Genomic DNA, 21,076 nt, shown 5'->3' with positions numbered 1-21,076 from the left:
AGCAATGAGGGTAAAACCGAGGGCACAGCTAGTAGGTACCTAACATTTATGTAACATCTATTGTTCAGAATCGTTAATTTGCATTTCCAATCAAAAACTCAAAAGCTTTTATTCAAAGTTTATTCTAAGTCGTAAAATAACGACCGCACATGCATACCTTGCATGAAACAATAGTAAGAAAACGAAAGCGTTTACAGTCACACTTCCTAATGGGTGTACACGAGCGTGCGAGACGCGGCGTTTTTAGGGTTCCGAACCTAAAAGGAAAAAACGGAACCCTAATAGGATCACTTTGTTGCCCGCCTGCCTGTGTGACAAGACCCTTTTTCTCAGGAACGCGTGGAGGTATCAATCTGAAATTTATATTGTATATATGTACTCAAGTCTAGGGTCCCTTGAAGCTGTGAAAAAATGAAACTTACAAGCCAACGCAGTAAAAAAATACAGCCGCTTTTGCTGCATATTTTCGCCATTCGCAAGGTAATAAAAACCTACAGGGTATTTCCCGTGAACACAGAGTATTGAAATTTGGATAAAACAAAGTCTTATAGCATAGATGAAGGAACAATTATTGCTAAAATTATAAATTTCTAGTTCCAACACAATAATTAATAATACTCCGAGTCGCATGTATTAAATATAATTTTATTTTGTTTTATTATATTTAATACATGCGACTCGGAGTAATGTTATAAATAATCATATTGTAATGTTATATTAGCAACTTCAAATATAACATTACAATATTGCCCTTCCTTCTGAACTAGGTACCTAATTACCTGTATCTCAGAAGGCAGATAGGGAAAAGCCTTTGTTCACATTTTAAAGCTATTGTAACATCAAAATACTAATTGTAATTTTGTTGAAAGATCACACTGATTTTGTTGAAAGATCACGATCTTTCAACAAAATCAGTGTTCAAATATACAGTGTTTTAATCGAAATAGTTACAATTAGTATTTTTAATGCATTTAGGAAAATTTTATTCATCGTATAGAACAAAAGGAAGGCTCTTGTCTTCAGTAAATAGTATATAAAATGCTATGAAAATAAAATGATTGGAAGAGATTGATGTCTCATTTTCACAGCTTTTAGTATTTACTAGAAATGTAATATAGTAATCTAAAAATGTTGATCCAAATCCAAAAACACTTAATTCTCTAAATTAAAAATATCTAGGTATATGAGGTACGTATTAAATATTAATACATAAGCTATTAAATTAATGAAACATTGAAAACAATCTCAACATTTAGTTACGATTTAAAACTAGGTAAAGTAAAAGAAAACATCAAAAATGTATGAAATAATTTTGCAAACCTCCGATTAAAACGCTACGATCAAACGCTAGTAAGTAAACTGCCTAAAGCGATAAGAAAATACGAATAATGTTCGTCCCGCGTGCATGAGTGACGTAACAGGGAACTTTGTATAAAGCGCCCAACTTGTAACACTTGACGCCATTTTTACGTAAACCACCACCTGAACCGTGTTCGTTTTACAATTTTTCCATAAAATTAACACCCAATTAGTGACTCTAATCAACTAAAATTGTTTCAAATTAGTCCTGTACGCATTGCGCAATTAAAATTTGAAATCTCTTTGGTAGTTTGGTAGTTCGAACTATTTATACTTCGAATTAGTGTCAGTGACATGTCAAATTTTGGCGGCATATTTGCGTTCGGAAAATCGTTTCACAAATCCCATGCAATAACTTGATTGGATGATAAATGATTTTAAAACAAACGTTTGTAAATAGAACCGCTGGCTTTTGATTGGTCACATGACGAAAGAGCTGGGCGTCTATGTCAAGAAATGAGATAAACATGTGATTCAAGATGGCTGAACATTTTCAGATAGAGTATCGTAGAAACTGCGTCCTGAAATGGTGAGATTTTTTTTTATTTCTATAATTATCAAAGGATTTCATATATATTAATTTATTGTAATGTTAACACATAGAATTATTGTTAGTATTTTTTTTATCTAATTTTCATGTACCTAGTTAGTATACTGACTGTTTTCTATACAAGGATTTCATAAAAATTCGAACTTTAGTTATATATATTTTAAGTGGTAATAATTCTATAGATTATATTATTTAGGTTCCACCGTTGTTAAAAAACTTGTTAGTTTGATAATTCATAATATTAAACATATTTGAGGGATTTTCATGTCCTTACTGATAAGAACTTAACCAGTTTGAAAGGCGATGAATAAAAAAGTAATTAAATTTTTAACTAGTTATGCTTAAAGTAACATTGTATCGACTTAATACTGTTTCTAATCACGTACCTCAAAAATTAATAGATAAATACAATATAGATAATAGTTAAAAATATAATGGTTCTCTAATTCAATTTTTATAATAATAATTAATCTTGCAGAAAGAACGAATAGAAATCAAATATTTCATTTGACAGCTCGACACAGATAAAAAATAGTTCAAATTAAAAAAGTTAAAATATTTTCGCGCCCTATTTCATTGCGTTATTAACGTAGGTGTTTTAATGAGCCAATGTTTGCAGTTGAAATACCATCTAATGCCATCCATGGCCATGCTGTGCAAATACAACGATATCTTAGATTAAGAGCAGTAAACTTTGATAGTGTAGAAATGGAGCGTTTATGTTTAGTTAGTTTTAAGTGGATTTTGTGATACGGTTATTTTACTTTAAAAGAGCACGATAAATAAGAAGGAAGTTAAATTTGTGAACGAGGTAAAATTATAGTTAAGCTTACTGCGAAAAAATAGGTAAGAAACTAAGAAGTTAACTTTTGTGAACGAGGTAAAAAATATAGTTTATAAACTGACTTCGCAAAGATAATCTCTATTCGATTGTATTTTTTGTGTTTGTTGCTTCAGAACCTTCAAATGTGAGAACCGATGATGATAATTTTTTTTTAACAGCTATATAATATTTCATTTAGATTTGGTCTAGTTCTGACAATAATTTGGAAGAGTGTGCAATGTGCTTATGGCACAAAGAGGTTTCGTTTTTTGCTAAACATACTTATTTTTCGAAAATTATCGTCCTATTTCTATTATCTACACATGGCCATAAAAAAAAACAAAATTTAAAAAATAGAGCAGTTATTTCCAGACTGCAGATAACGCCGTGAATTGAACTGACTGGCAAATTCATATTGCGATCATAATATGAATTTGCCAGTCTGTTCAATTCACGGCGTAAACTGACTGGGAATAAGAGGTCATAATACGGCCCCTGACCCACGGCCTCCGGGGAAGGGGCCGTGGGTTATGTCGGATTCCTACCGACCAAAACCCCACTGTGTTCCGTCAAGCCGCATCAACGACGGGGCCACGGGTATGGTAGGATTCTTCCGTGACCCCGTCGCGTCAGCGGCTGCCCGTCGCCAGGCTAAAACAATAATACGGCCCCTGTGCGCGTTCAAATCATAGACATAGAATTTCAATAGAAAGGAGGTTAACCATCGCACCTACGTCACAAATATATAATAATAAAATAAATAGATATTACACAATAAATGTATGTCGGTAAGAATATGTTTTGTAACGAATGTGCTGTTTGCACTCAGGGTATAATTATTTTTGCACACTTGACACATTTGGCGAGGTTTAGAAGGACGATGGTTAGAGCCTATGTATAACAAAGAATAGATAGAGAATAGAGAATATCAATAGGTACCTAATTTCATCGAAATTGATTTAGAAAATAAATATTTTTGGTTAAAATGTGTTTGAGAAAGTCCTGTGCATTAGTGAAAACGTAATTAAAATCAGTGCAGTACCTAGTTTTTGAGTTTATTGCGAACAAACGGACAGAAAAGTTGATGATAATATTATTATGTAGAGATGGAAATATTTATTTGTTTTTTTTTTTATAAACAAGTGTGGAACGTAGAAAAGTATAAAAATATATATTATCTATAAAATACATAAGTAGGTAGTATAAAACAAAGTCGCTTTCTCTGTCCCTATACTCCCTATGTCCCTTTATATGCTTACATCTTTAAAAATACGCAACGGATTTTCATGCGGTTTTTTTAATAGATAGAGCGATTCAAGAGGAAGGTTTTACTAAATAATTTATTAGGTTTTAGTTGTGGTTTTAGTATATAATTTAGTAGTGACAAAGCGGGCGAAGCCGCGGGCGGTAAGCTAGTTATCTATAAAATAAACTCTGTCTACCTGATACGTTTTCATACTTGAATATTGATAGATAGAGCAGAGATTGCAAATAGATACTAGATATATCTTTCTCGAGGGCTTGTATGGGAAACGGTATCATAAGATAAAGTGAACCACGCGAGCGGTCATATAATAAATAAAATAAAATTGAATTTAAAATCGATCCAGTTCCTAATCTACATAATAAAAAGGAATTGCCAAATGTGTTGCTTACCGTAAAACTCGAAAACGGCTAGACCAATTCCGAAAATTTTAAATTAACGTTTGTAAGGCACGAGGAAGGTTTTTATGGAGAAACAACATGAAAAAGGGGAATAGGACACAATAACGCAGCTAGTAGTAAATAAATTGTGTAATTTAAAAAAAAAAATCTAGTAGTAAAAAAAAATCTTTACAATGTTTTAGATTAGATAAACTTGTATAGTAGAGGAATGAACTAAACACCTACTGGATCGTTTTCTGAGTGATATTGTATTACTCTTGTTTTTATCCCAGATAAACCCGGACGAAGCCGGGTCAAGTTAGTAGTTAGTTTGTATATAACACGTGTAAATCTATAGATTAAAATACAAAATAGTGAGACATCTTTTAATATTATGTATTTGAGCATTCCAAATCTTTTGTCACGGAAGCTACATTATTTGAGCAGGTGTAACTGTAGATCGTGTGATAATAGACTATATTATAATGTAATAGAGTTCATATTGCTTTGGCATGTGAATTGTGAGTAATATATTCATTTTTTCCTATAGATAGATTCCATAAGACACTGTGTAAATGGAATAACTATTAAAATATGTCGGTGCAATGATATACATACCAAAAGTACATTTTTGCCCTTACCCTTAGAATAGACAAAAAAGCTGAAATATGATCATCCTACTACATGTAAATATTATTGTAAATTGTAATGTCATCAATCCTTGTTAAGTGTACAAAGTTTGAATTAAATCTGTCCGTTTAAAGTAGGTCAAAATCGAGTCTAAAAGAGATATGTACAATATACAGTGTGTCCCACTATTGGTATACTAGCGCGAAGGGACTTGTAGTTTTGCATACACACAAAATTACGACAAAAAATTCATGTTTTCTTCTCTAGCTTGCGGACCGCTAGTAATTAATAAATCTATAAAAATATTTTCCCCCACTGCGGAACCAAACTTGATTGATAATATAACTAAATTACCTTGCCATATAAATTCTCATACATGTGATGTATGTCCTATTTAATAATCTTTACCGTACAGGCTTGCTACACGTAACTTCCTAAACAAAAGATTTTAATATTTGCAAGAGAATGGGTCATAAATTACTATAACTATACGCTATTAGTATGCAATAATACTGAAGAAGAACATGTGATTAGTTATTCGATTGAATTTTTATTTTTTAAACTGAATATTTTAGTATTTTTTTCATGCTAGCAATACTGAAAGATCACCTAGAAACAGAAGCGTAGCGTGCCTTGGTGGGGCCCCGTATAAAAATTTGTTTGAGGGCCCTTAGGAAGGGTTAAGATTTCTCACAAAAGCGCACGTTGGGGGCCCCCTTGGCGCGGGGGCCCCGTATAATTGATACGGCTGATACGGCGGTAGCTACGCCCCTGCCTAGAAACAATATTCAAATAATAGTGTTTTATACGGGATTTTAATCCTAACTTTGACCTAGCTACTAGTTATTATTTTGTGCTTTGACTAGCGTTAGCTATATCCTTATGATATAATATATATTAACAGCCCACGAAATAAGCATTATTATCATATTAACCTGTCACTCCACTAAATATCCGGTATATTTTATACAAACTACGCAAACGCAGTTTAAACTTAACTAACGGTTAACCTCCAAAAGCCGACAATCAAACTAAACTTTCGTGAACCAGCAGTTCACACGGTTAGATGGTAGTCGATAATTGTTTAAGTGAACTTGCCGTGTTGACTGATACGTTTTTAATAAATTGACATTTTTCCCTTGGCAACAGGAATTGTAACAGAACATGGACATATCGATAAAAAACACGCTTAAACTCATGAAATTATTGTAAAGTTGTATTGTCATCGATCCTAGATTATGTGTTGTTCAAAAGTTTGACTAAAAATTTTCCTTTAAAGTCGGTCAAATTGAGTCTCAGCATATTATGTAGATTATCAATTTGAAATTTGTTGGCATAAATATAAAAATCAACTACATATAAGAATCATTTTGAATAGCCCGTCCCCAAAAATTTTTTCAAATGACTTTGTCTATTCACAAAAAATTTACAAATATCCAAGCGTGATCTAATTATAAATATTGAATTTAATGCTAAAAATAGTATTAACTACGTTTAAAGTTTAAACCATAGTATAAAGATAACCTTTATACTATGTTTAAACTAAACCACTTCTCGTAGCATTCAAAAATCGGTTTCCAATACATTTTTCAAAACACTACCATTTTGTTACACCTACATGAGTGAAACCGTTGCATACTAATATACTAAATAGGTCACTTGCATAACAAGACAAACACACAAACAACAATACGTGGACGCTAATTGTCTCAAACCATTTGTATGGCGGTGGTGTTTCTAAAGACTTTGCCTTTGAATACTATAATACATGGAAATATGTGTTTTACGTATAACAATTACGAATATTGTTTAAGTTATTAGTTATGTTTCTAAGTTGGATATTTCAAATGAAGTCTCTAACTTTGAAGAATTTTCAGACATCTTGTAGGTACCTATACTTCATTCCCGATAATATGGTAGATTAAAAGATGGGTGAAATTAATTAAGAGCTAAGATGGAAAAACACTTCAAAATCTAGCATATACTATTTTAAAAAGTGCAATAATTGGCAGTATATACGTAATTTATCCGCTTTTGCTCAAATTTAATAATCTAATGCTATTGAAAAAAGCAAAGTTTTTACGCAAGCTAGTAAAGACGTCTCTTTCAAGGAGGATTTTACGGGAAGCAGAGACTTTAGCTAAAGTTTTACGAAAGAATAGAAGTCAAAGCTTATCGTAATTCGTAGATTTTACCTTTTATTAGCTTCACCTCATCACCTGTATGTTTGCATGTGCAATGTATAGGTTTGTCGCTAATGTTCTGTTTCATTCAACAATTCTGCTGAAAGAAATTTATGACTTTGTAGGATTATTAGAAAATTGAATGTTGAAAGGTGAATTCCAAAAATGATATATGTAGTATCTTTCTGTTTTGTTTTATTGATTAGTTTTTTCATGGAAAATTACTATAAAAACTGCGCGTATCCTAAAGATAGCGTACATAATATTTTATGATGATCTTAAATAACTACTGACGATGTCGGGTAAAAAATAGCACATTTAAACATGACAATTTGTAACGGTAACCAACATGACATCCCTATTAGCTGGTGATAATTGTAACAGCACGTTTGCTTGCTTTTGTCGTATAACAAATCCTACATGATATGGAGCATGATTTAAAAGAGCAACTATGGAGTTTCTTGTCGGTTCTTCTCCATAGATACTGCTTTCCGAATCGGTGGTTAATGTTAAAAATATGTAATGATGATACGTGCTTCTAGAAGAAGACTAATTGAATAAATAAATGGTTGAGTTTGAGTTTGAAACTAGTTTTGTTATAATATACTATGTTAAACTTTTTGTATGTCCTGTTATAAGTCGCCTATTTGTATTTACTGCTTCATAAAAAGCTTGTATTAGCTTCACCTGCATGTTTGTCACCGCCTCCTAGACTTGATTTTGAGCCATTTTAAACGGACCGATTTAGTTTAAACTTTGTACAATTATCAAGATCGATGATCAATCAATAATTTCATGAATTTGCTTCTGTTTTTTTATTTGTGCTTGTGTAAGTACTTTACAATATTTTTTCGGATTGCAATGGGATAAGGTAGGTTGTAACGTGCAAATTGTAGGTACGTTGTTCTTATTTTAATTGTTCTGTGAATGTAAATATTTTTTTGTATATGCTTGTAATATTTTTAGAATAAGGAATTTTACGTAATTTTGAGGCTAGTATTTGTCTGTTCATATTTTGTGAGGTTCTAAAAACTAGCCAAGTCAAATTATGAGGTTCAATAGGTCATTAGTTGTTTGCTTTGTGAAAATAATTATATTATTCAAATTTAAAAAGTCATATTTTGGAATAAACCTTGTTCTCTAAGGGAAATTAAAACAATTGAGTTTTCAGTTCACCTAAGAACTTAATACATCTTTGTAAATAAATTTCTGGACTGTCTACAGAACTTGGCACACATTTAGATCACAATTCTTTTTACGGCAAATTAAGTCGACTATTGAACTTGGCTAAAATGTTTTTCATTTTATGTTTTTGGTGGGATATTACCTGACAGAAACAAGGTTATAGGTGCTTATAAAAAAAAGAGATGAGATGTTTTCAGGAAATTGCTCTACACCTACTTGTAACTAATTCATATTTTTATTGTAAAACTAGCTTTCCGCCCGCGGCTTCGCCCGCGTTTTCAAAGAAAAACCCGCAATGTTCCCGTTCCCGTGGGATTTCCGGGATAAAACCTATCCTTAAAATCCTTTCTTAGGGGACGCCTACGCGACGTTATGACATCTACCTGCATGCCAAATTTCAGCCCGATACGTCCAGTGGTTTGGGCTGTGCGTTGATAGATCACTATATCAGTCACCTTTGAGTTTTATATATAGGTATAGATGTGTTTAATTTCATTTTATTATTGTAAATTATGTTTATACTTTTGTAATTATAAAACAGGATTTGGAATCGCCAATAATCTGTTAATGAAGAGAGCTATCCGTCGACAGTATTGCATTTAAACACTGTCATGGAGTTGCTCTCTTTATGAACGGATGCTGGTTCATCATGGATTGAGAAGCTTCGAGAAGGTTCCAGAAGCTTCGAGAATGTTCTAGAAGGTTCTAAAATATATGGAGAACGAAGATCGTCGTATTTATTGACTTTTATGAAGATGCGTTGCAAGGAAGCGAATTGTTTCTATTGTGATATGATTGTGATATATTTCGTTGTTCCAATTATATTTTTTATCGTATAAGCATTTGTTTTATTATGTAAAACTGTGAGTTTTTTTAATTCATTATTAACTGCCAGACTGTGGTATATTATCATCGGTTTTGTGTATGTGTTATGTTGTTGTTTATGACATGATAAACAAACTGATTACATTTTTCATTACAGATCCTGATAAATATTTCATTTTTTTTTGCAAATCATCAATCGATCATTCTAAACAAATATGGTTAATATTATAATTTATAATGAACCCACCGCACCCTCTGACGTATTCTGGTAAACTAATAACTACTTTTTCTAAATAAAAGTTTAACTGTAAGGCAATAATTAGTCACTTATTAGCTAATCTATGTCTTTGTAGTTCTACGTTGTAATTTTTCATTGATCATTTTAACTGTTAGATAAGCTAATCATAGCGTATCAGGAAGATGTGGATAATAGCCCTACAGGCATGTGCATCTATATCTTTAAAATCTAAAAAACTTGAATGTTTTTCAGAATATTTCATATCAAAGTCATGTCAGTTAATCATACTGCAATGTATTTGTTATCTTGTTATCAAATATTAGCTTTCATCTAGCAACCTGAATATCAAATAGCAAATATAATATTAAATGTAATTAATTTGAGGTTGAGTTAATAATATTTTTATGATATCTTAATACTATTATAAAGGCGAAAGTTTGTAAGGATTTATGGATGTATGGATGTATGGATGTTTGTTACTCTTTCACGTAAAAACTACTGAACCGATTACAATGAAATTTAGCACACATATAGAGGGTAACTTGGATTAACACATAGGATAGGTTTTATCCCGGAAATCCTACGGGAACGGGAACTATGCGGGTTTTCCTTTGAAAGCGCGGGCGGAAAGCTAGTATAGGTTCTAGTAAACAAAAATAGGTACTTAAGTATCTAAAAAGGTAGGTACAGATAGCAACACCACATTATGAAACAACCAAAAATCTCGTAAAATTAATTTATCATTTTATCACACATCATATATACATAGTGTCATCTTCATTACCCAACAATGTAAATAAGTGCACTGCCTTATCGTTGATAAGAGATGTGATAAATAAGGAACGGAAAATTAGGTTGGTTTTACCAGGCTTCAAAGTTCAAACTATAACAATTTGGATGCAATGAAGAAAGATTTTAAGGAATATTTAGGAGAATATACTTCATTTATTTATTACGTGTTTATTGTAATAGTGTTTTTGTATATTATTGGTATATTTTGATATGCATACAGAAAATTAAAGATATTATACTTGTTTAATCAAACCGTTTTCGTTTGTCGAATGGATGCTAAAGTTTTTTACTATGAATTAAATTTATGCGTAGGTATGTACGATTTTTATGCAAGCACTTTATTTTTAAAGGCTTGGTGTTGCTTATTGGAAGCAAAGGTTTCATTAAAATAAGTGTCGTTAAAATAAGCTCCTACATTTTAACCCTCGGTTAATAATTCAACACAACTCTACACAATGCATATTATATTATGGAATTATTAATTGTAATCTAAGGGAATTATATATTTAATTTCGTTGTTTTATTTGTCTTAGTTCCTTTCCTATCCTTTATTTTGTCAAAATTTTACAAAATTACCTTTCAAATTTAATACTTTGTTAACTACGATTACATAAAAAAATTCTACCATAAGAAATCAACATTTTTACCGAGTAACATAGCCTATTTTTTATTTAGTTTTATAGCATTCAAATGCTTTATAAATGAATGTCGCATCCAGGCGAAAGAGGGGTTCGAATCCCACCTAGTGACTAAAATTTCTTTTAGTCTTGAATAAAAAACATTGCCTATTTTGTGTCCCGAGTTATACCGGGGTTTAAAACAAGTTAAGTGGCCATTTAATAGAATAACAACGCATTTCCTTTATAAACAAAGAATAATAAAACATCGATATTCTGATAATACTTGATAACTTATCAATAGATTTAATGAAATCAGTGTCGTTTAATTATTTGCCAAAGATGGCCGCCCTGGTTTTATTTTTATGTTTTTTGTCAAGTTTTGTGGTTGTTTCTAGTGATGTGCTGTGTGAAAATGGATTTTGTAGAGTGGGTATTTATTTTTAGATATACATATTTAATTATCACAATTAGGTCTAAATAACACAATAAATACACAATTAGATATAAATCAGTGAATAAGTAGGTAGGTAATAAATTTCTGTACATTAGTCATCTTTGAAGAGGTTATGTAGATAACAATATACAAGGTTTTATTTTTAATGGTGATGAATATGAAAAAGTGACAAAACTGCTTTAGCCCGTTTGAGAAGTAGGCATTTATCATGGATAGTCTTATAGTCCAACTAGAGGTCCGCCCCGGCTTCGCCCGTGGTACATATTTCGCAATAAAAGGTAGCCTATGTCCTTTCTCAGGTATCAAAATATCTCCATACCAAATTTCATGCAAAGTGGTTCAGTAGTTTAGGCGTGATTGAGTAACAGACAGACAGACAGAGTTACTTTCGCATTTATAATATTAGTATGGATTAGATACTACAATACAATGAACATTGGTTTGTTTCCGCAAATTATGGGTTTATCCCAAAGGATATAGATCTAATAGATATTAGTATAATACCATGCTATAATTAAAACAATCTGAGATGAACCAGCAGATTTTGTATAGGAAACTAGATTTCCGCCCGCGGCTTCGCCCGCGTTTGCAAAGGAAAACCCGCATAGTTCCCGTTCACGTGGGATTTCCGGGATAAAAACTATCCTATGTGTTAATCCAAGTTACCCTCTATACGTGTGCTAAATTTCATTGTAATCGGTTCAGTAGTTTTTACGTAAAAGAGTAACAAACATCCATACATCCATACATCCTTACAAACTTTCGCCTTTATAATATATATTAGAATATTAGAATATTAGAATAGATATATTAGATATTAGAATATTAGAATAGATATATTAGATATTAGAATATTAGAATATTAGATGTATGTAAACGAATCTTGGAAATGAATATTATGAATAATAGTTATAACTTTTTGGTCCATGTCCGTTGTATGGACGTCGTAATTTCTCTAACCTACCCCGTACCCGTTCGGACAGTAGTTTCCACAAATTAGCAACTTTGTAGTTGCTCTTCTAAAAATTTTACATTTTAAATGATAGATAATAATGCCATATATTTAATTGTCCTAATTATTAACATTTAGAGAATTATCCTAGTTATTAAAATTAAAAAATTTAATCACGAGGCGGGATTCGCCCCGGCAAGGCGAAAGACACTTTCTATTCGAATACCGTCTCATGATCGGCATTTTTCTATTCTTTAAAATAATTTTATTTATAAAGCATTAAATGCTATATCTAACTTTCAATTTCCAGACTCATCTACTAGACGCAAAAAACCGGTGTGCGTCCACCGCGCCCGACTGCCGGTACAATAATGCGACACATTCCGGACTCAATCTACCCTCACCTAGTTTGTGCAACTGCTGCGAATATTGTTTACCGCTTTATCGTGAGTATTCATGTAGGTTATAATTTAGCATATGTTTAGCATACAAAAAATATATTGGCCAATATATTATAAGCTTTACCAATCTGCTACCAGCAAGTAATTTGCAAGTCATTCATTCAAAACGTCGACCTACCCTTTGCCATACACAAACATCTGATCTTGATACATTTTTACAATAGGGCCACGTCTTGTAATAACGATGCCGTTTTCAAAATATTATATTTATTATTATACTAGCGGTCCGCCCCGGCTTCGCCCGTGGTACATGTTTACGTTTTCTCTACATAAGAACCATCCTCGTACTTCAAGGAATATAATAAAAAAAGAATTATCGAAATCGGTTCAGCCGTTCTCGAGTTATGCGCTTACCAACACATTTTGCGATTCATTTTTTTATATATAAGATTAAAATTCTACGTGAACAGGAGCTATGCTGCTTTAATTTGAATATATGGGCGAAGCTGCGGGCGAAAAGCTAGTACTTATATACCTTTATTTTTCAGAACAGAACAAAGACTGTAGTATTGGTGGTCCTGGCGATGGTATCACCATTGGTAGATGCGGGCATGGGCTCATGTGTGATGAAGACACGAGGAAGTGTGTTAGAAGTGGGTATTTAATCCTTTATAACGATTAATTTAAATAAGAGCGTGTGTGCTGCACACGTGTCAGAAGTGAAACTTCTTTGGCAAGTTCCAAGTTCCAAGTTCCAAGATAGAAAAATTGTCGCTTTACTCCTTGACGTGACGGTATTGCAACTATGTACGTAGTACTTGTATACGTAGTATATTATTATTAGTCTGTGGTAGTACATACTATCTCGATGTGGTATATAAGGCAATAATCTATCTACTTACCTACTTTTGTAACTATGCCTAAACATTACACATCGATCGTGTTAAGCATACGTAAAAATGAATATTTAAAGTATAAAATATTGCGTTATTTTCTTTTGGTATAGTTAAGTGCCATAGACGAAAGAAATTATTTACAAAAATATACCTCAACTACCGTAAAAACTTACCTTTTTATAAATTAAAAGTGCCTACCCAAGTGCCCACCTTATTGGAATTATTACACTAAAAACACCTTAACGTTTATAAAAATACAACAATTAATTTAACTTTCAGTGAAAACAAAATGCCACGACTTACAAGACGATTACGATGAAAGATTTTCCCGCGGCGAAGTGGGTGCGTTTGAAAAACGGCCATATTGCGACGAGAAAGGGAAGTTTGCCGCGTTCCACTGCGTGCCCACGCAATCGTGAGTGATGTGCTTTTGAAAAATCGGAAATCGATTATTAATCATTTATTAATATGAGAAATTAAAAATGTGTAAAGAGCTAATTAGTTGCTATATATTCCTTGGAGATGAGTAATATCTAAATAAGAAAAAATATATTAATATTTTTTATAGAATTAAACCAACACGTTTTTAAATTGGCGATGAAAGATTTTTTTAGAGTAACTTAATAGAAATTTAATCGACGTTTGAATCGCTTTCGTTTCAATAACATTATTGTGTTACTATTGCGTTATAAATGATAATAATAGTGAATTAATTAAGAAACTGACATGATGCTAAGTTTAAGATTATTGTGCTAAAATACATATTTAAATTGATTCATTACTTTATTTACAGATGTTTTTGTCAGTCTGAAGATGGTGAACGTTTGTTTGGCGAAGTTTTGTATACAGGTCCTTTACAAAATATGCCTTGCGGTAAGTATATACATTATTATAATATAAATTTAATGTATGGGAAAGCTAGGAGACGGTCATATAGTATAATCTTATTACATATATAAAAATGAATCCCAAAATGTGTTGGTAAGCGCATAACTCGAGAACGGCTGAACCGATTTCGATAATTCTTTTGCACGCCTCATAAGCGAAGCGTTGAGGTGGGTACTACTGTCACTTCGCGCAAAACATCTGATTTTTCAAACTTAAAATGTCTTTATGTATCATACATTGCACTTGTAAGATAATACATACACACACATATTAAGAAAAAACACTATTTTTAACGTTCATGATATTTTGGATGTCATTTTTGTTATTTAAACTAGTTAAAAAACAGTTTAAAAAAGTTCTGTCTTGGACGTCCGTGTGTCTGTATGTGCGGATCCTTTTTCTTGTTAACACGATAGCGACCGAAATACTTTACTAATCGAGTCTTTTTTTTTCTCTTACGCTTGAGTATGCTCAGGAATAGAACCCTTTCATTTTTCAGGGTCTGATTCGATGTGGTTTAATTGTTATTAAATAAACAAAAATAATAATTAATAAATATTTATTAAAAAAAAATTATGAGGCGTGCACTTTTGGATTTTCCAAATTATTTTTATTATATTCCTTGAAGTATGAGGATGGTTCTTATGTAGAGAAAACGTAAATATGTACCACGGGCGAAGCCGGGGCGGACCGCTAGTCATATATATATAAAGCTACACTACCACTGACTCACTGACTGACATCGGTTTTCTCGGAAACTACGCGGAAAGTGGGGGGGATAATTATGTGATTGTGTAGAGGTGCGCCGAGTGAGCAGAGGAAAAATATAGCGATCTCGATCATCTTCGAAAACCAAGTGGACCCCTGGAGGTGCGCAAAAACGGTGGTACCTGGAGGGGGGGTGTCTGAACAAAAAATGCTCAGAACTGGTGGCGATTACCAGGGGAGGTGGAAAAATGGGGATTTTCGCGAAAACAAGATGGCCGCCGTACTTTGCCAAAATCGCCGTTTATGAATCCTTACGTCTCAAATTTGGCACACGTGCTCTGTGCGAGCCGGCGAATCGATCGGTGCCCCGTTCGAGTGGCTCCGGGCCCCAGTTTCCGACTTTCATACATTGGAAAATCCAACGGCCCGCGGAAACGGTGCGAGTTGGGTGGGGGGTGTCGGAACTAAAAATGATCACCACCCTGGGACGCTACCAGGGAGCCATAGTGGGTCGCTCGATTTTGGAATTTTTCCATTTTTGGCGCAAACATAAAAACGTAAATTTAGACGAGGTGGCGCAACGGAGAAACACACCAATGATGCATTCATACTCGCCTAGCTCCTAGGATATCCAGAAAAATCCGAAATTTTGAACTTTCTCACAGCCCGCGGAGACGGTCAACGGCCCGCGCAAACGGTAGCAGCTACATCTGGGGTGCTCAAACTAAATGTGTAGTAGACCTCGAGCAATTACCACAGATAGTGAAAAAAATTCAAAATGGCGGAAAAATGGCCGCCGCCATACAATTTCTAAAACGGCCATTTCTGGGCCGATCGCGCTGAAACTTGGCACAGGGGCTTTAATCGAGCCGCACATTAAGGTGTGATACTCATAATCGAGTTTCCATCGCTGGTTTCCGAGTTTCATACAACGCGAAATTCGACGGCTCTCCGAAACGGCGCCAGATAGGTGGGGGATGTAGAACTAAAAAATGATCAGGAAGATGGGGCGCTACCAGGGCAATGGAGAAATTTCAAATTGGACGCAATTTTTTTTTCAAAAATGGCCAATTTTTCAAAGCAAGATGGTGGCGCCAGTTACTTTACGATCGGTCTGAAAATTGACTTTTGTGCTCTTATCGGCCATATTTACAAAACTACATACTCAGAATCTCTCTCCGACCCCTGGTTTCCATTTTCCATACATCACGAAATTCAACGGCTCTCTGAACCGGTGGCACTTAGGTCGGGGTCGCCGAAGTAAAAAATGCTTCAAAACCTGGTCCGCTTCCAGGCATATAATAATTTTTGGTAAAAAGCGAAATTTTTTTTTTCGAAAATTTTGTATGGAAATTTCCATAGTAGGAAGGGTAATTGAATAGCAACGGCAAAAGACGGCACCGAGGGCTGCTTGCTGCCCGCGCACCGCGCAACCTTGAAGGTCGACAGCCTCCCGGAGTAGAAAATATTTATTAACTTTTGAACTACCGCACGAGCCAAGCGAGTGAAGCGAGCGAATCACGGCAGCGGCTGGCGTAAATATTCAAATAGGTTGCGGGGAGCGAAGCGACGAGCGAGTTAGGTTAACTTTTGAACTACCGCACTAGCCAAGCGAGCGAAGCGAGCAAGTCACGTCAGCGGCCGGCGTAAATATTCAAAGAAGTAGCGAGGAGCGAAGCGACGAGCGAGTTAGGTTAACTTTTGAACTACTGCACTAGCCAAGCGAGCGAAGCGAGCAAGTCACCTCAGCGGCCGGCGTAAATATTCAAAGAAGTAGCGAGGAGCGAAGCGACGAGCGAGTTAGGTTAACTTTTGAACTACCGCACTAGCCAAGCGAGCGAAGCGAGCAAGTCACGTCAGCGGCCGGCGTAAATATTCAAAGAAGTAGCGAGGAGCGAAGCGACGAGCCAGTTAGGTTAACTTTTGAACTACCGCACTAGCCAAGCGAGCGAAGCGAGCAAGTCACGTCAGCGGCCGGCGTAAATATTCAAAGAAGTAGCGAGGAGCGAAGCGACGAGCCAGTTAGGTTAACTTTTGAACTACCGCACTAGCCAAGCGAGCGAAGCGAGCAAGTCACGTCAGCGGCCGGCGTAAATATTCAAATAGGTAGCGAGGAGCGAAGCGACGAGCGGGTTAAGTAAACTCTTTAACAGTTTATAAGGAAAAGTCACTGCCCACTATCGATTAGACACCTCAAAATGATGAAATTCGGGGATCACGTTTCAATAATTTAACCAATATTTCAATAAGTAATTTATAAACAGTTTCGACTGACTGTAGAATCGCTGTTAGCAGATGTAACAAATGGACAGGAAATTCAAATACATTTTCAAATGACTGAAGATTTCTGCCCTGGGATGAGCCGCGAGCTGCTTGCAGCTCGCGCACCACGCACTCTCGAAGGTGGACAGCCCCACGGAATAGTAATAAATATTTGAATGGGAAATTTATAAGCACTTCCGATTGACTGTGGAATCGCTGTTAGCAGATAATAGCAAATTGACGGGGAATTTTAATGCATTTTCAAATGACTGAAGATTTCTGCCCTGGGATGCTTCGCGGGCTGCTTGCAGCCCGCGCACCACGCTCCCTCGAAGGTGGACAGCCTCCCGGTATAGAAAATATTTGAATGGGAAATTTATAAGCACTTCCGATTGACTGTGGAATCGCTGTTAGCAGATATTAACAAATTGAAGGGGAATTTTTATGCATTTTCAACTGACTGAAGATTTCTGCCCTGGGATGAGCCGCGAGCTGCTTGCAGCTCGCGCACTACGCACCCTCGAAGGTGCGCAGCCTCTCGAAGTGGAAAATACTTGAATGGAGATTTTATAAGCATTACCGACTGACTGTAGAATCGCTGTTAGCAGATGTAACAAATGGACAGGAAATTCGAATGCATTTTCAAATGACTGCCCTATTGCTTAAACCCAGAGGCAAAAGAGACTCGCGGGCTGCTTGCAGCCCGCGCACCACGCACCCTCGAAGGTCGACAGCATTTCAAAATAGAAAATATTTGAATTGGGAATTTATAAGCACTTCCGATTGACTGTGGAATCGCTGTTGGCAAATAATAACAAATTGACGGGGGATTTTGATGCATTTTCAAATGACTGCCCTATTGCTTCAACCCAGGGGCAAAAGGGGATCGCGGGCTGCTTGCAGCCCGCGCACAACGCACCAGCTAGTCTTATATATAAAAATGAATCGCAAAATGTGTTGGTAAGCGCATAACTCGAGAACGGCTGAACCGATTTCGATAATTCTTTTTTTATTATATTCCTGGAAGTACGAGGATGGTTCTTATGTAGAGAAAACGTAAACATGTACCACGGGCGAAGCCGGGGCGGACCGCTAGTCTTATATATAAAAATGAATCGCAAAATGTGTTGGTAAGCGCATAACTCGAGAACGGCTGAACCGATTTCGATAATTCTTTTTTTATTATATTCCTTGAAGTACGAGGATGGTTCTTATGTAGAGAAAACGTAAACATGTACCACGGGCGAAGTCGGGGCGGACCGCTAGTATATTATAAAAATATGCAGACATTTTATCTATAATGGTTTTCAGGTTGTTCCCGTTTCCACGAACAAATAAAGAAGATAATTGACAGGAAAGTACAATTTCCTGTAGCTGGACCCAAATGTTCATCGGATGGGAATTTCAACCCTGTGCAATGTGTGGGTAGATCATGTTTTTGCGTGAACAGAATAACTGGAGAAAGAGTGGGAAGCAATAGCATACATTTAGATGAACAAAAGATATCAGACTTAAGCTGTTGTAAGTTTACTATACGTCATTTAAATGATAGAAGCACATTATATTAAGCCTATCTTTCGCACTTTCATTCGACATTTAATTTCATTTAAATCGGGTCTGTGGTTGAAATGTGAAGATCGGCGAAGATCGAGATCGACAGAGTTACTTTCACATTTAAATTATAATATTAGTACAGATTAAGAGTTCCAAATCTGAAACGATAAAAGGTGATATACAACTAGCTAGAAAAAAATAACATATTTACCTAATTATTGTTTCATAGATAACGAGGATCTGGATTTGTTCCCTGAACTTTTTGAGGGTGAACCACCGTACAATTACACGACTCCATGCTTCATGAATATTGAGAACAAGAAGAAAATTATCAAAGAAAGCGAAGAAGCTGGTTTTATTATGGATTACTTTAACACGTTTGATGACATGGAGTGTCTTCCTGATGGTACATCGAGTCGTGTTGGTCGGACGGCAAATGGCAGGTAAGGAAATAAAATATAACCAATATTTTAGGGATGTGTAGTAAAATTGAATATATTGCCTCGTTTTATTTCTTGAGCTATTTAAGCTCTGTTTATATTACTCTTTTTACGTCACCTCCTCCGTAATTTGTTGGCTTAAGCGTTAAAAACACAAAAATCAAGTATAATTGGATATTTTAAAATATATTTTGTCAGATTAACTAAATATACATTTCTTGTTTCAGTAAAATATGCATGAACGAACGATCAGTTAGAATTGGAGATTACGAAGCGCAACCCAATACTCCGGAATATAAGTCTATGGATTGCAGTGAGTAGATATTTTTTTTATTATTTGGAGGAAGAAATTTGAGATGGTAACACTATAATTTACTTTTTTACTTGGTTGGTTCGTTGTTAGCTAATTTTAAATTAATTATTTAGAAGCTACTATACAGTAAAAAATACATGACTGTTATTATACATATTTTAATCTTATTTAAGGTAATTGTGAATAAGCTTAAAAAAACTATCAATTACATTGAGAGTACATCGTAAATGTAAATAATCCTTATAGTCATGCCTAGAAAAACAAAATTTCTATTCCCTTCTAAAATTAATGAAATTAATAAGTTTTTAATTTCTTTACAGAGTGTGCATTAACGTCATCATTGATGAGCTCACAAGCGTCACGGCCGGTGTGTTGCAAAAACGGCAACTTTAGACCGATTCAATGCTATCGCGGTGTGTGTCGTTGTGTGGACTCTGATGGACGACAAGTGGGGAAAGAACAACAGAATGTTCGGAGCTTGCCATGTTTCACACAAGACTGGCAACATTGTTGAATAAATATTTTTATAAAGTTTATTTGTTGTTTTATTATAAAAGTATATAGAAATGTTAAGCATTTGTAGCAATGGATGTATTAAGTCAAATAAAATAATAGTCAACAGCCTTTTATAATGACATTATAATCTCTTTTTTATTGAACGCGTTCTAATGAATCTATGTTTATCTGAAGTTAAGATAAAATAAAAATTCAATACACAAGGCGATAATCTTCTTATAATATAGTATAAAATTCTTGTGTCACAATGTTAGTCTGCATACTCCTCCGAAACGGGTGGACCGATTCTCATGTAATTTTCTGTGCATATATCGGGTAAGTCTGAGAATCGGCCAACATCTATTTTTCATATGTACCACGGGCGAAGCCGGGGCGGACCGCTAGTATTCTTATAGAATAGAATATAGATCATTATGTATAGTATGTACAAACTTAAACTCAAACATTTATTTATTCAATTAGACGTCTTATTATCTATAATCTCTATGTGTTAACAAAATATATAAATATTTTTTTTCTATCGCTTACTTAAGTAATAATTTACAATAATACGTAACTTTTTAAATATTTTAGTTATAGTGAAAATACCTTATCACTGTAACACTGTTTTCATTAGTCTTCAATACCAACAATTTTGTCATCTAATACCATTTTAACAATTCCAGTTCTATATTTTATCTATTATAAATTATAATATATAACTGGTAAAAATGTATCTCTATTTTATAAAGACTACAAACAGTTTTCCTCTCACATTGTTTTTCATTAACTCATGATCACAAAATCGGTTCTGTAACCGATTTATTAGCACGCAGGCAGCACTAGTTTGACTGCACTGTCATA

At 34.5% G+C, this 21,076-nt stretch overlaps 1 protein-coding gene across 3 annotated transcripts; it reads left to right on the top strand.

Annotated features, from left to right (window-relative positions):
- The first annotated feature begins 1,627 nt into the window (after nt 1-1,627).
- LOC149896603 (thyroglobulin-like) lies at nt 1,628-20,234 on the top strand. 3 transcript variants are annotated; one of them, XM_090117533.1, is made up of 9 exons: nt 1,628-1,888; nt 12,566-12,701; nt 13,205-13,309; nt 13,832-13,967; nt 14,346-14,425; nt 18,722-18,931; nt 19,194-19,407; nt 19,632-19,717; nt 20,038-20,234. In XM_090117533.1, exons 1-9 carry the CDS (start codon nt 1,886-1,888, stop codon nt 20,229-20,231), a joined length of 1,164 nt encoding a protein of 387 aa, XP_089973659.1. In that variant the 5' UTR covers nt 1,628-1,885; the 3' UTR covers nt 20,232-20,234. The 3 variants fall into 3 exon arrangements, with proteins under 3 accessions (XP_089973659.1, XP_089973657.1, XP_089973658.1); XM_090117531.1 differs by lacking the exon at nt 1,628-1,888 and adding an exon at nt 11,123-11,275; XM_090117532.1 differs by lacking the exon at nt 1,628-1,888 and adding an exon at nt 11,162-11,279.
- The last annotated feature ends 842 nt before the right edge of the window (nt 20,235-21,076 follow it).

Source organism: Colias eurytheme, chromosome 28 (genome assembly GCF_061535395.1).
Source record: "Colias eurytheme isolate Ceu_HAF_F1 chromosome 28, ilColEury1 Martin Lab GWU primary, whole genome shotgun sequence".
Taxonomy (NCBI): Eukaryota; Metazoa; Arthropoda; class Insecta; order Lepidoptera; family Pieridae; genus Colias; species Colias eurytheme.
This window is presented reverse-complemented; position numbering and strand designations above follow the sequence as displayed.